Source organism: Coloeus monedula (genome assembly GCF_965178545.1).
Source record: "Coloeus monedula genome assembly, chromosome: 3".
Taxonomy (NCBI): domain Eukaryota; kingdom Metazoa; phylum Chordata; class Aves; order Passeriformes; family Corvidae; genus Coloeus; species Coloeus monedula.
In genome coordinates this window covers 27,981,015-27,995,311 of record NC_138783.1, presented here as the reverse complement: position 1 = coordinate 27,995,311, position 14,297 = coordinate 27,981,015, and the positions used below count along the sequence as shown (strand labels likewise).

Below are 14,297 nucleotides of genomic sequence, written 5' to 3'. Positions count from 1 at the left end.
AGAGAGTATATATTCGTCCTTGGGGAGGCTTTACATCTCCTCTTTTGTTTCTGGAATCACTGTGGTGGAATAGGGAGGATCTGCTCTATGCTTGTGTACACACCAGTGGTTGGGTTGCTGTCAGTAGTTCTGGACCAGTCTGAAGCTGAGGTCACCTGCTTTAGTGGAAATTTATCTTAGAAATTATGGTAAATTATCCCTTGAGGCTTTGGTCCTCTTACATTCCTTTTGCAAGCTTATCCTCCCTCCACCCCCAGGTAGCTACACCAGTTGTCAAGCATGTTCTGCACCATGCAGGAGTAGGTTCAGCTTCCAGTAAATAATGTCTGTCCAGGGCCCTGGAAAAAACAAGAGCTGGATATGAGGCTGGCTGAGACCAATTCTATTTCTGGTGTGGGAGGTCTGTTTGTATCTTGTGGTTCTGTCGATCAGTGTGATCATCCCATTGGCCATGGGAAGCTGTTTTGAGAGTGAAAGCTATTTTCTTGCATCTGGATCCCTAGTCTTTGCATGTAACTAACTATGGAATCCAGCTTTTCTATTGCTTAGGAAGATAAGTCTGCTTTCCAGTGTATAAAATAACTTATTTCAATTGGAGGTTTTAACACAGAGGTGCTTGCTCTTTGTGTGGTGTAGAGGCAGCTGTCTTCAGTAATTGTCCAAATGCTTTTACTGTATCCAACTGCTTGTTCTTCCTTAATCTTGCCAATTCCCTTAGCTTTCTTCAAAATGTAGCTGCTGATGTCTGCAGGCTGCCCTTGTAAAGGAGAATAAGAGTCTTTATTAGATTCCTGTGTGATTTTGTCACTGGTTTAGGAAATATTAAAAGCCTACCTTGATTGTAAATGGACTGTTGAGTATCCTGCTTTTGGACTCGTTATCTGCTGTCTTTTCTGAGGAATAATAAAATGCTTCTTTCTTAGTCACTGCGTGAGGTAAAAGAGTAGGAAAGGTCATGTGCACCTATTAGGCCTATTTATATGACTTCCTTGGAAGCAGAGTGGCCTCAGTAGTTTTCCACTTAGGCTGATTTCCTTGACTTAGTAGCAGCAGAGTGTACATTTTGGTAATGAGAGATCCATTTGACTAGGTCGGATTTCCTTCAGGTTTGCTACTCCTCTAGCAAGTCTCTGGGTAGATGCCAAGCATGTTGTAAGACACACACTTGTGGCACAGAAGTGTTGGAGCACAGGCAGAGGGAGAAAGGGTAACAAGGAAATTCTCTCTCCAAGCTTTTGCCTACCCCTGGTTTATTCACTGCAGGGGGATGGGAAAGAGCCTTGATGCTGTGCAAGCACTGCTCAGCAATAGTCAAAATTCTGGTGCGTTTCCAACACTTGTTTAGTCACACATCCAAACCCCACAGCACCATACAAGCTGCTGTGAAGAAAATTAACTCTCTCCCGTGCAGACCGAGTACCCCTGCTCAGCCCTCCACTTGGGCCAAGGAAAGCCCCTATGGAAGTGTTTTTCAGAAGTAATGAGATTTGTGTGTGGTGTATACGTTTTGAAGTAAGGAGGAGGTATGGATGGTATGTTAAATAATCAGAATTTCTGTGAAGCACCTATTTGATGATTACCTTTCGGCATAGTGCATGACTTCAGTTTGCTGGTGCAGAGTTTTAACTTGTCATCTTGTTCCTTATTTAACTTGTCTGTGTCTCATATCTTCAGTCTTTTCTGTTCATAATTGATCTATGCTTATTCACATATTTTCTCTAGTACCTCACTGCTTACAGTCTCTTCTGCTTCCACATAATAAATACACTAAGCAACCCTGAGCTGGTACCAGACTTTCTAAATCTCTACACTTTTTCTTATGGTATAATGAAAATGGGCTGTTTATTTTCTTCATGTTCCTTTTGTCGTGAACACTTGACAATGCTCTGTCTCCCTTTTACTTTGATAGTCTCTTGTGAAACTTTCAAATGGTACTGATAAGCCAGTTCTTCATCTAGTGCTTTGGCATACTGAAAGAATTCTAGATAAGAAGACCATTTTTCTTTTAGAGGCCCTAATATTTACACTTAGTCATATGATTTGCTGGAAATTTCAAACTGTAGATTTATGTGGTATCAAGTGAAGGAATTATTTGGCTTATCTCAGGAAACTGAAGTCTACCTAACTACAAATCTGAATTACCATTTCGCAGTCCTTTGGAATAATACTCTTGCTTAATGAGAGTGTGCATGATTTTCTTAATAGTTCAGCTATTTCACTGCTAAATTCTTTCCATTAGCTCATGATGGATGTTCTGTTTTATTTAGAAGAATGAGCATTGCATTCATTAGGCAAACTTCATTAAATTTGGAGCTCAATCAACTAGAACTATAATTATATGGAGAAGAAACTTCCTAATCTGACATTTGTAAAACTGGGCCTTTTTGGAATTGGTTATTATCCTATGCAACATGACTAGCTGAGCCTTTGTATTGAACAGAGGCAGACCCTGGGAGGAGTGCCTTCAGCCAGCAGAAGTGTTATTTTCTATTGTAGTTTAATTGTTTTATAGCCTTTTTTCACCACAATGAGACATCTGCTCCCTCTGTGTCTGGAGCAATAATGGACTGCTTGAGGTGGTAGCAAGAAGTGTATACTCTAACCTGTTATCTCATTATTTAGGGTTACTTTATGGCTCTTCAGATGATACCTTCTGCAGTTTAATTCCAGGGAGGTTATCCCCTTGTCCTTCAAGGAAAAATTTATGGATCTTGCCATGGTTATGAAAGGAAAAAAATAACATTCTCTATTATGAATGGAAAATTATTTCACTTTGTGACTTCAGACGAATGGTTTCTATCAGCATCAGTAGGGGGAAGTACCACTGCCTATCCATTTCTGCTTTACCTATAGCAGCACACATGACTAATGCAGGCTAGTGATTGGAACACTTGCTGTTTCTTCCTTCTTTAGTTTTCAGTCAATGCCTTGCTGGTAGTGCAGTACTTTTTAAGATGAAGACAGCTATTGCAATGTTACTGCTTGTTTTGGTCAAGGTGTAGATACAGAAGAATTCAGTGGAAGCTCTTACTTAAGACCAAATTAAGAATGACATTCTTTCCACATAGTCCTTGAAGAAAGAAGCTGAGAGCAGTTAATTAATTTTACTCTCTGACCAAACATAGTGTAGCCCACAAATGATTTTACGTTGTACCTGTCATGCAGTATGGGGCAGCCAAGGTGTTACATGTATATTGTCCTCAGTGTTGCATTATGTTCAGTTCTGCCCTGTATTCTTGTAAGCACAAGACTTCTGAGTGTGAATTCTGCATTTTGGACTTTTCCACCTCAATGCTCATGAGGAGGGTATTAGCTTGCTTTCTGCTGCCTGATTGACACTAAAAGAAGAAGATTGGGTAGACAATCTGTTGCAAAATACTGACTTGTTATCTCTTGACCTTTTGGAAATGTGTTCAGCCAAAAGGGTTTAAAAATGCAAAGATTATTCCTCTGAGTCTTCCTCAAGGAAGAAGTACTCATGTGTAGAAAAGAAGAAAAGTAACTCAGATTTGATCAAAATAGCCTGCTTATATGAAAAAAGAAAAACTAGTAATTTATTATAGGTTGAGATATAAATGCTATCCTTAGGAGATTGTGGTAAAAAATAGTTGGGCTCTCCCATGGAGTCTAGAAACTATAACCATACTGATCTGTGCCTCAGAACCAGGTGCCCATCACTGCTTAGGGAAGAGGCACGAGAGAGTAGAGGGGGCTTTTCTCAGTAATGTTTTGTTGGACATTCATAGTTCTAGGAAAGAAACATAAAAGGTGACAGAAAGGACTGTAAAGGCAGCCAGAGGGAGGACTTGAACAAACTATTAGAGTGTTGGGCTTGAATCATGCCGCAGCTGGGCCAGGAGACACTTCTGAGACAAGAGTCAGAGAAGTGAGCATTTGCTTTATTTGGCGCGCCGGGTGTGTGGGGATCGCTCCTCCAAACGCACACGCCTGGTGCGCTCTACAACACAGTATAAAGGGCTAAGTTATGAATATTCATCACATTCCTTGGGACAGGTGTGGTTATACAAATTATTTCTCGGAAGTCAGTAGCATATGGGCCACGCATGCGCTGTATGTTCTGGTGGTCGCACTGAGGAAGACCTCTCCTCTTCCTCAGGGGTCTTTGTGATGAAAACCAGCAGTCATCCTCTCATGAACTTTTCACCTTTCTCCCTGGGCATGCGTAGTCCTTTGAGGAATGATTCAGCAGTCTCTGAGATGATCCTTGTCCCCTCTATCTTGACAAGATTAGGGTGAATTCGGCTTCTCAGGCTTTGTAATTAACATCTTCTGTCTGAACTAACATTTGCTGTCTCCCAATAGTTAACTTGTGCTTACATGAGTTAGTTATTGACTGCCCCTTCTTCAGGCTGCATTTGTTTCTGTGCCTGCAAACAGTGCAGAAGGATCTGGCGTGAAATGGGTTGTAGGCAATCCCTTTTGGGGACCACTGGTTTAGGTGAGATCTCTATATGGGGTTGAGGGCTCACTTTTAAGTGATAACAAAAGCAAATTTCTTGTCTGTGTTTGGCGAAGTCATATTGTTCAGTAATCATGGGATGCACTGGGGAAACTATGAACACTTCAGTTCTGGAGAGAGCTCTGTTCTGTTCTCTCTGAATGCATCTATTGGGTTTATGAGATAGCAAAAGTTATTATGTGCTTTTTCATTCCCATGGCCCCTCTTCCATGCTTCTGTGCAGAGAAGGCCATGAAAAAAGTTGTTTAAATTTGTATTTTTGAAGATACTTCCTTGAGGGCTGGCAAGTACATATTCTTGCCCCCAACATACCGCTCTCCCATGTTGTGGACACTGGAAAGTAGTTCTGAGAGCTAGAAAACTTTGGAAGATTGTACTATGGTGTCTGAAGTTTTTTGGAGCAGGTGTAGAGAGGTAGGGTGGCGGACAATGACACACCAGTCTATTTCCATGCAATGTGTTCTCCTCATCCCATGCAAATTGAAGAATACAAGAGCTTACTGATGGGATTCCCACTGTGTTTAAGTTGGAAAGTTTTTATTTTTTGAAACTATTGCAAGAGGAACTTTCAGGATTTCCCAAGACTTACGTGTCCCTATTTATTCAAACACTTCGTGTATTTGAAAATTTTATCAATATGGTTTAAATAAAGGAACAGAAATTACTTTGAGTGTGTCGTGGAAGCAGTATAACACATTCCAGCTTCATGTTGAAAAATACTTTGTCAGCTGGTACTGAAGGTAGTCCTTGTGTCATGGTCTTATTTGCATATTTTTGAAGTGGTAAATTAGATAACTGTCACATTATGCTTTTGAGAAGGTGCTAAGTTAAGTGCAGCGCTGTGGCTCTTCTCACAGCAACCTCCACTTCGGCACAAGCGGTGGAATTTGTCATTTGGCTGAAGGCGTTAAACCTTTCAGTACTTAAGCACCACAGTGAATTCATTTCCTGAGAGTTATAGGTATGACTGATGGACAATTTGTCAAAGGATTTGTCTTTTAATTAATCTTGCAAAAGGTAGCATGTCCCAGTCTGCACTTGAATTTTCTTAACACCACCAACCTTAGGCTTTCCATATCTAATTGATATTAATTAAAACTGATGCTATTCATTAAAAATTAGTTGGTGGTTACTTTGTCATGGATACTGTCGTGTTTAATTTTTATTATTTGGGGAAAGAAGCCCCTGAAAATTGAAATAAGCTTACATGTCAGTCATTTAGGTGTGTGAAAGAAATACAGTGGGGGTGATGGCTTCATTCAGTTATTATTATGCTTGAGGGGAAAAAAATAGCGTCTAACCATGTGAAAGTCAGGAATGGATGAGTAGAACCTACCAAGCAGGAACACTCTGCTGTAGAGATTCCCATTATAGGTGGAAAGCACATTTAGAGAACCCAAAAATTGACTTGTTAGGACACTACCGTCATTAAATTGCTAATCATAGTTACTGCACTGGTTTATAGATTACAGGTACGAACAGTGAAATTTGGCTACTTTCTTGGTGCACAGGAAGTTTTATACACTCCACGAAAACAGATAACCCATGATAATTTTTGCTTTCCTCTAGTAATAACGATCTTTGCCTACTGAAGGCAGCAGCTTGGGTTGGGATGGCCTTGGGAGACCAGAGCTGTCATGGGCCATGGCTCACCACCTCGTCCTCCCTTGCACCAGACCGATGAGTCACTCATCAATCAGCTCTAAATTGCTGCTGTTTCGAGTGAATGGCATTTTAGCTTAAAGCGCCATTGATTTTTATTTGGCTTTCAATGCTCCACTTGAAGTGGTGACAGTTGAGAAATCCATTAGCGGCTCATAGTGTGGGTCCCTGCAGACGCTGAGGGGAACATCTTGGGACTGCGACTTTGGCAGTCACGCCAGGCCAGCGTTTCCTTGCTCATCAGTCCGTGCTTTTCAATGATTAGGTAGCATCCATAATTGCAAAACTTTGAGTATTTCAGAAGTAAATGTTGGGAAATGCAAGGCATTACTGCAAGTACTGATTGCTTTGTCTTGCATATGCTTTTTTTTCTTTTTATTTCCTAATGCTTCTGTCCTAGAATTCCTAGTAGCTTTTTGAAGCTGAATGTCTTTCTGTCCTTTGGTATTTTGTGGCAGGTTTTTTTTGTGTCAAAGTACGGTTGCTCAAGTTAGGAAAGCAGATGAGAAGGGCTCTTTTTTCCATCTTTAGTATGCTTTTTTCCCCAGAAGCCAAACTGTGCCAGAGGATTGATGCTTTGAAAGAGAAGTGGGAATCCTCTTATGTACCTGCTCATTTTGATTCTTCTTTGTGCTTTGTACACCTTTGTAGTAACTTTGCTTTGCTACTGCTTGGGTTATTTCCTCATGTTTGTGATGTTTAAGAAAAGTAACAAAATAGTCACTTGTAACGGAAATCCTTCTTTTTGCATGTAGGAAACTCACAAATGGGTGCTACCATAGTAGATGCATTGGATACTCTTTATATCATGGGCCTTCATGATGAATTCAGAGAAGGACAAGAATGGATTGACAAAAATCTTGATTTCAGTGTGGTGAGTAGAGCCTGCCCTAATATTTCTCTAGTCCTTTTCACAGTGTTCGTCTTGGGGGGAGACAGAAGAGGTCTTTCAGGTGAAACGTAAAAAAACGTATGGATCAAAGTGTCAGATGTGAACTTAAGTGACATTCTCTGTGTATCTAACATTATTGTAGAAAAAAAAAATATCCCCCAACCCTTTCACGCTTACAATTGTGAGTAAAGATACATCTATATATTGTATTTTCAAAGTGCAAATTATAATTGGATAATGGAAGAAAGAGGAAGTGTTTTGTGAGAAAAAACCAGGCTTCAGAAATGAAGACCTAAAGATGAGGTTTTACTGGCTGATAGTAGCTGCAATTAACTGAGCTATGAAAGACAATTTTCCCCAAAACTACAGTGTATAAATTACTTAAGAATACAATCTCTTCTTCCATTTCTTAACAGTTTTAATGTAAAATAGGCCATTTGAGTTCTTGAGTTTTCCTACAGGCTCTTAACCTATCACAAGAATTTCCCAGGTGGTCATACAGCATCTGACATTGTTGAGAGTTTGGAAGTATTAAATGGAAGAAATGGCTCTGTTCTAGTCTTATTGATTAGTGTTCTTAGTACTAATTTTGGGACTGTCACAGACTCTGTGATGGAATTTGTATTTCAGTCCTTGGATTTGCCCTATGGTTCCAAAACTAATTTTTCACTCAGTAAATGCACATAATGACATGTATTTATACACTCAGAATTCACCAAATTGTTACTGTTGTTTCTCTATTTTATCCTACTTTTCAAAAATTATTTGTTGGGGCTTTTTCCTTTTGATTTATACCTTGACTGTCTGGCAAACATCAAAGAAATTTTATTCTGCTTTTACAGTTAGCGCCAGATAATTATTCAGTCTAAAACTGAAGATCTTAAATATATCAGAGAAAGTGTAGACATAATGATACCATTGTGAGGGTGAACTAAATTGCTTCCATAACTTTTGTCTGATCTAAGGCAATTTCAGTATAAATTTGCAATATTAATCTAGGATTTTGATGGAAGAAATTTACATGGCCCTCTGGGGTTCAATTACATCTTCCTATGTATCAAAAACCATTTCTGAAGGTTAATGAGTTGCCTTGTGTATACACCAAACTTGGGTAATTTCCTTATATGGTTTGGAGTTTATAAATAAATACATGAATTTGTTCCTCTTGGATTCTTTTACTGGGAAATGGAAATGATTGGTTTCGCTTTACACTGTCCCACTGCATGTGTGATTCATGAGTTTAATAGGTATTAAGTGGAATGATGCTGCATTGGTGTTATTTTTCTAGTATCACCTCTATGTGAAAAGAAGAAGTCTTTTACTAAAAACATTTAGGAGTATTTCAAACTTCCAACTTTTTAATCAGTGCTGTTTGAAGAAATCTTTATTCATATTAGCTTTCTGGAATATGTAATATGTGCAAAATGCATTTAGTTCAGATCCAAGCACTGCAGGTGCCATAGAAATAGCACGAAACACCTGTAAATCTCATTCCAGCTGTGTGCAGATTGGTGAGTCAGCTTGTTCAGTGTACGTTGTAGTGACTTTCCTGGATAAAAGGAAAAGTCTTGCCTACCTCAAAATCTCTTAATAAAACTACATTTCTATGTCTAATAGGTTGAAGAGAAGTTTATGGGGGAGACAGATGGAGTGTATGTGGAAAATTAAGTGAATGGGGCACAGAGGGAGTCAGAAAGATGTTAGAACTATCTGGTTCCTCTTAATTTTTTGTGGGTTAAATGAGTCAAAAGATATGGTTGAATTTAGCCTAAGGGTAAAAATGTGGAGGAAGGCAATAAAATGGTTTATTCTCTTGGGTTTCTCAGTGGCCTCGCAGTAGTTGTCATAACATAAAGGCTATTCCTAGACAAAGAGTATGTTAAAATGGAGCTCTGAATTTGAGCTTAGTAATTCAGGTTAAGAAAGTGCATTATGAGAATTCTCTAATTATTATTTTGCTTTATCTTTTAAACCTAGAAGGTTTGGTGTTATGCTGAAACATAAGAGAAAAGATGCTGAATTATGGAAATGTATGGTCCTTGACTTCTTTCTCATGAGCCCCAAATTACTCTAATTGCACTTTGTGGTGATAAAATGGTTAGAGAGCAGGAGAAAAACTAATTTGATTTTAATAAAATCAGTTGAAGCTGTAACTAGAATTGTCATTTGGTGTTATGAAGATGTGTGTGAGAATTTCAGTATGGATGTGGAGACTGAAATGGTACAGACCCTTGCATGTGGATTGCCTTAGGATATGTACTTTCCTCTGCCTTGTCAATTTTTTTTTTTCTTCCCTGATTAAGGAGTTGCTTAATTATTTATTTATGCTTTCTTTCTGTTTTAGAATTCCGAAGTGTCTGTTTTTGAGGTCAATATTCGCTTCATTGGCGGTCTTCTAGCAGCATACTACCTTTCAGGAGAAGAGGTAAGGAGACTGGCAGGTGTCTGAAATTCAGTGTATTCTAGCAAATATTGCATATGGAGGCTTTTCTAGAATCTTGATTTTTCAGTAGCTTGCAAACTAATTTCACAGCAGTCAGTTGTCCAAAATAACCAAATTCTTAGAGTATGGAATCTTTAAAGTTTGCTTCTGAGTAGGTCTCCTGCCATTTAGGACACTTTGTTACCATTTTGAAATGCTTCTTTTATCAAGATATTTTCAGAAGATATCCACTGAAGCATCAGCTTGAAATGTCAAGTGAAATGTCAGCCTTCTCATGCCAACAATAACTTGTTTTGATATTCTGTAACTCCATGAAGGTGGAAATAATAGCTTTGTCGCTTGTCCTGCAAAGCTGTAGGTTTGCCTCATCAAAGTGCTACTCAGTCTTACCATTTTGTTAGTGACAAACCAAGAAATAGCAAGCCAGTTTTATACAACTTCTGAAACGTCTGTTAAAAAAGATGTGGAGACGTGCTTCGATTGAAAGGATGCGTATACCCTAAGTCTTGCAGCCACGGACTTCCTTAGTCCAGCAGTCACAGTGCCGTGACCTCTTATTTCCCATAATTTAGCAAGGCTAGAGTTTGACCCCCAGTTCTTCTCATGTCTTACCTGTCTTTAACCTACTACCCGTGTCTTTGATTTCTTTGGTTTTGTCCTTTTTTTTGTCATGACCCTTCTGTAGCCCACTACCAGACATATTTCCTGGCTTAAGGCTTTCAATGTTCATAGGTATCATCCTCCTTTGTTTAGGGAAGCACCACGTACCTGTCAACAAGTTCTCAGGGATTTTAAGCCTGCAGCCCTAAAAGTAACCAAGAGAAAACTTATAATTTGTTGGCTCTTGAAGTCTTTGGCATCATCCTGGATATGTGAATTTTCTCTTTCATGAGTGTCTTCTCTTCAGAAGAAGAGCTCAGTGGCAAAGCAAAAATCCTGTGCACATCTTGAAAGAATTGGGTAGTTTATTTTTCATCCAGTGCTCCTGCTTCATCATCTTTAAACTGGAATATGCTTCTTGGAGGCATCTGCTGTGAGTATGAAAAACCTCATCGAAAAAGCAAGGATCACACATCCATACCTGGATTGTTTGTACAGATTGATACTGCACCTGTGCACAAGTCCCTTAAAGAGAATTTTTTTGCCCCAGTATGCAGATGAGTGCAGCCAAACACTGCCAAAATACATGCTTTGCCTGCATTTGTAAAGCATAGTATTCCTTCTTAAATTTGCTTCTAACCTCTTGGTAGAGTCAGAACAAGCTCCTTTGCTTAAATAGCTTTAATTTCTTTCCTTCTTAGAAAGCATCTACCCTCTCTTTGCTAAATGTTGGTTGGGCTGAGTGGTTTTTTTTTAAAGATTTTTATGGCATCATTCTCTCCAACAGACTTCAAATGCTTCATGATTTGTGATACAAGATTATTCCCGTCAAATGTCCATATGTATCATCTTTATTTTCCTAAAGAACTGCTAAAAAAAAGTCCTCAGACTGCATTTCTTTCAAAATAGTGTGGCAGCTAGGATTGCTTTGAGTATCTGAGAGACTGCTTCATTTGCCAAGTTGGATGGGGTTTCTCTGCAATTTGTCACTGTGCGTATGACAAACAAGGGAATTTGAGGCTCTTCAGCAACTGAGCCCAGGAGAGACACCTGTGTCTGGGAACTCCTTGGAGTTGGAAACAGGTTGCTTGAGATGTGATTTCCAATCTGGTCTTTCCTCTTCTGTTCCCAGAAAGGGAACATATTCCTTAGCTCAGGATTGTGACATGCTGGATTTCTTTATTCACTGCATTTCAGGCATGTGAGGAGACACTTTTTAGCATTGCTAAGACAGACAAGCCTGTTCCCGGCCATTTGGGCTGATCAGGTTGTGAACATGCATGTGGGCTTACACCTTTAAGGCAGTCTCTGTCTCCTGGTAGGTATCCTTTCTTTGTTCACCAAGCTACTATTTACTTGATCATATTCACTTGTTGATATTCCAGTCCCCATCTTCCTACCTCCAAGCCTCTACTTCTGCAAGTCGGTTGCTAGATTGGTTTAGAAGGTTTTCATACTGATTGCCATACTTTTGCATGTCTTGTTTGATGTATTTAAAGTGAGGTCCAGTACAGTGAGCAGGCTTCTTTGAATTAGTTCTGGTTTCTCCTTTTAATGAACACAAATTCTGCTTAGGTCTGCAACAGGCATTACTGCTGTTTGGTGATAGTTACAAAAACTGTTTTTATTTCATTTTGACTTCTGTCACTTAGTGTGGATAAAGGTGCTGTAGGGACAACCATAAAACAAAGTGTCTAAGACTCGACATCAGCTGTGGAGCTTTAATCATTTGTAAATGGCCACATCTGGAGAATTTTATGGTCATCATGGTTTATCTGTAACGCCTTTTGTAGGGACAGGGTATTTGTGCTTGACAGGATTTTATCTGATTGAGTCATAGTGGTAGATATTGACCATAGTTTTCAAGTGCAGCAGACTATTAATTTAGATTAAATAGTCCTTTTTAATGCTTTTATTGAAAATATGTTCGTTTTTAAAGTTTATTTAGCATGTCTAGTGGCATGGCTCTGTGGTCTCCATGCTGTATTTAGACTGTCATGTTACTGGTATTACTTAGAGGAGCATCAGCAGAGATCATGGTTTTAATAATGCTGATAATGGTAGAATTTTAAGCCTTTCATGTTAAGATTGTGAGTATTGCTGTCCTTTTATCAGTAAGGGTTCCCTCTTACTGCAGTGAATGGGTGAATAATGAAATATAACTCCCTTACAACTAAAAATAAAGTTGCTGTTTTTAGCAGCTGACAGCTTGGCTGAAAATGCTGTAGGGCTTGTCCTGTCCAGTGTTGAGTCACAGGCCTTTCTTTGTGAAACATGACACGTGTAAATTTTTTAACAGCTCAGCCTTTCACATGTGGGTATTTCTGCTGGACTTCCATGAGTGAGGAGCATGTAAAGCTAAAGCTTGAGAAGGATTCATTTTGGTGCAAATGTTCTTGGTTGTCTTGCCTCACTGTACCTTTCTGCTGATGTAGGGAGACAAAATTGTTTCTCTGTCTAACAGGCAGTTCTCTTGATGTGTGAAAGATCACCATCTTTCTCCATTTTTCCATGTCAGCATGCCTACTGAATAGAAGACAATCAAAATATGCCTGTGAACCTTGACAGAGTGGAAGATTTGCCCATGCATTGTTTCAGTCATCTGAAGTTGAAACAACACTGATACCTCTCTGGTGGCAGGGGTCGTAGGTCTGCAGTCTGGGGGGCCCTTGTTTAAATCCTCTGCACAATATGTTTTCCTGGCTGATTGTGGACAGGCCATCTGGTGTCTGGCTAGGTGTATGTTATCAGATCTAAGTGTGACTTCTCTGCCTCAGCTCCCACAGAGAAATGAGGTCTCAATCTGTCATTGATTTTGAGATTCTTTGGGCCAGTGACTTTTCTCCAGGGTATGTTATTGAAATATATAATGAATATATGCTAAAACAGTGGAATATAGCATCATAAAATGGTTTGGGTTGAAAAGGACCTTTAAAGATCACCTAGTACAACTCCCCTGCCATAGGCAGGGCCACCTTTCAACAGACCAGGTTGCTCAGAGCCCTCTCTGACCTGGCCTTGAACACTGCCAGGGATGGTGTGTCCATAGCTTCCCTGGGCAGTACAACCTCATTGTCCTCATTGTAACAAATGTCTTCCTAATAGGGCCCTAAGAGGGCTTTGAGCAGTCTGATCTGGTGGAAGGTGTCCCTGCACATGGCAGGAGTTGGAATTAGATGATTCTTTATGGGTCTCTTCCAACCTAAACAGTTCTGTGATTATATCCACTCTAAACATACCCTTGTTCAGTTTTAAAACAGTTGTTCCTTCTCTTGTCATTAGAGGCCATAGTAAAAAGTCCTCTTCATCTTTCTTATAAGCCAGGCCCCCTTCAGGTGCTGGAAGGTGCTATAAGGTCCCTCTTGAGCCTTCTCTTCTCCAGGCTAAACAACCTCAACTCTCTCAGCCTGCCTTCACAGGAGATGTGCTTCCCTCTGATCATTTTTGTGACCCTCCTCTGGACCTGTTCCAACAGGTTCACATTCTTCCTTGTATTGGGACCCCAGAGCTGCAAACAGTAATAGGGACCTCAGTGTATGTGGGGGGTATAATGTATTTCTTTTGAAATTATACTGCCAAACAAAAGAAAGAGGAGGTTGGACCAGATAATCCCCTGTGGTCCCTTCCAACCTGCCCGATTCTTTGAAAGAAAAAGAGGCTCAATAAAAAACGGAGGAAAAATGCATAATCTCTCCTGGAAGTGCTGTGTGTCAAAAAATAATAGAATCATCTAGGTTGGAAAAGACCTTGACAATAGAGTTCAGCCTGTCCAGGCAAACTCTCTTGTATTTTGCTGTATGCCAGAGATTTCTTCCCAGTTTTCAGTAAGCAACCAATGCAGTGTTTACTTCACTCATCATTATTCTTTATTAAATTGTATGCTAATAGGTAAATCTCTAAGTACCTAAATAGCTAAATAAGAAATGCAAAATTCGTTGTGCCTATATTCAGTAAGGAGCCACTAATTAAATATTTTTGAGATATAGGGTTTAGGAGAGTTGCTTAGTAGAATTGTGAGTGACTGGGAGACATACTGTGAAATCTAGGCACTCCTCTTTTCTACCCCAGGTTGTGATAGAATGGATAACGTGTTTATATTTTACATTTTGATCAAACAGGATTGTAGTTAAGGAGTGTGAACTGCAAATTTTCCACCTTCTGAGTTCAGAGGCACCACTGTGCTTCCTCTTTTGCATCTGTCAAGTAGAGTTAATAGTCCA

General features: G+C 39.6%; 1 protein-coding gene across 1 annotated transcript in view; it reads left to right on the top strand.

Annotated features, from left to right (window-relative positions):
- Nucleotides 1–14,297, top strand: part of MAN1A2 (mannosidase alpha class 1A member 2) — a 136,317-nt gene that overhangs the window by 54,882 nt on the left and 67,138 nt on the right. Inside the window, exons 4-5 of the mRNA XM_082278625.1 lie at nucleotides 6,898–7,016; nucleotides 9,379–9,459. Coding sequence (XP_082134751.1) covers nucleotides 6,898–7,016; nucleotides 9,379–9,459 — 200 coding nt within the window. The remainder of the gene's footprint in view (nucleotides 1–6,897; nucleotides 7,017–9,378; nucleotides 9,460–14,297) is intronic.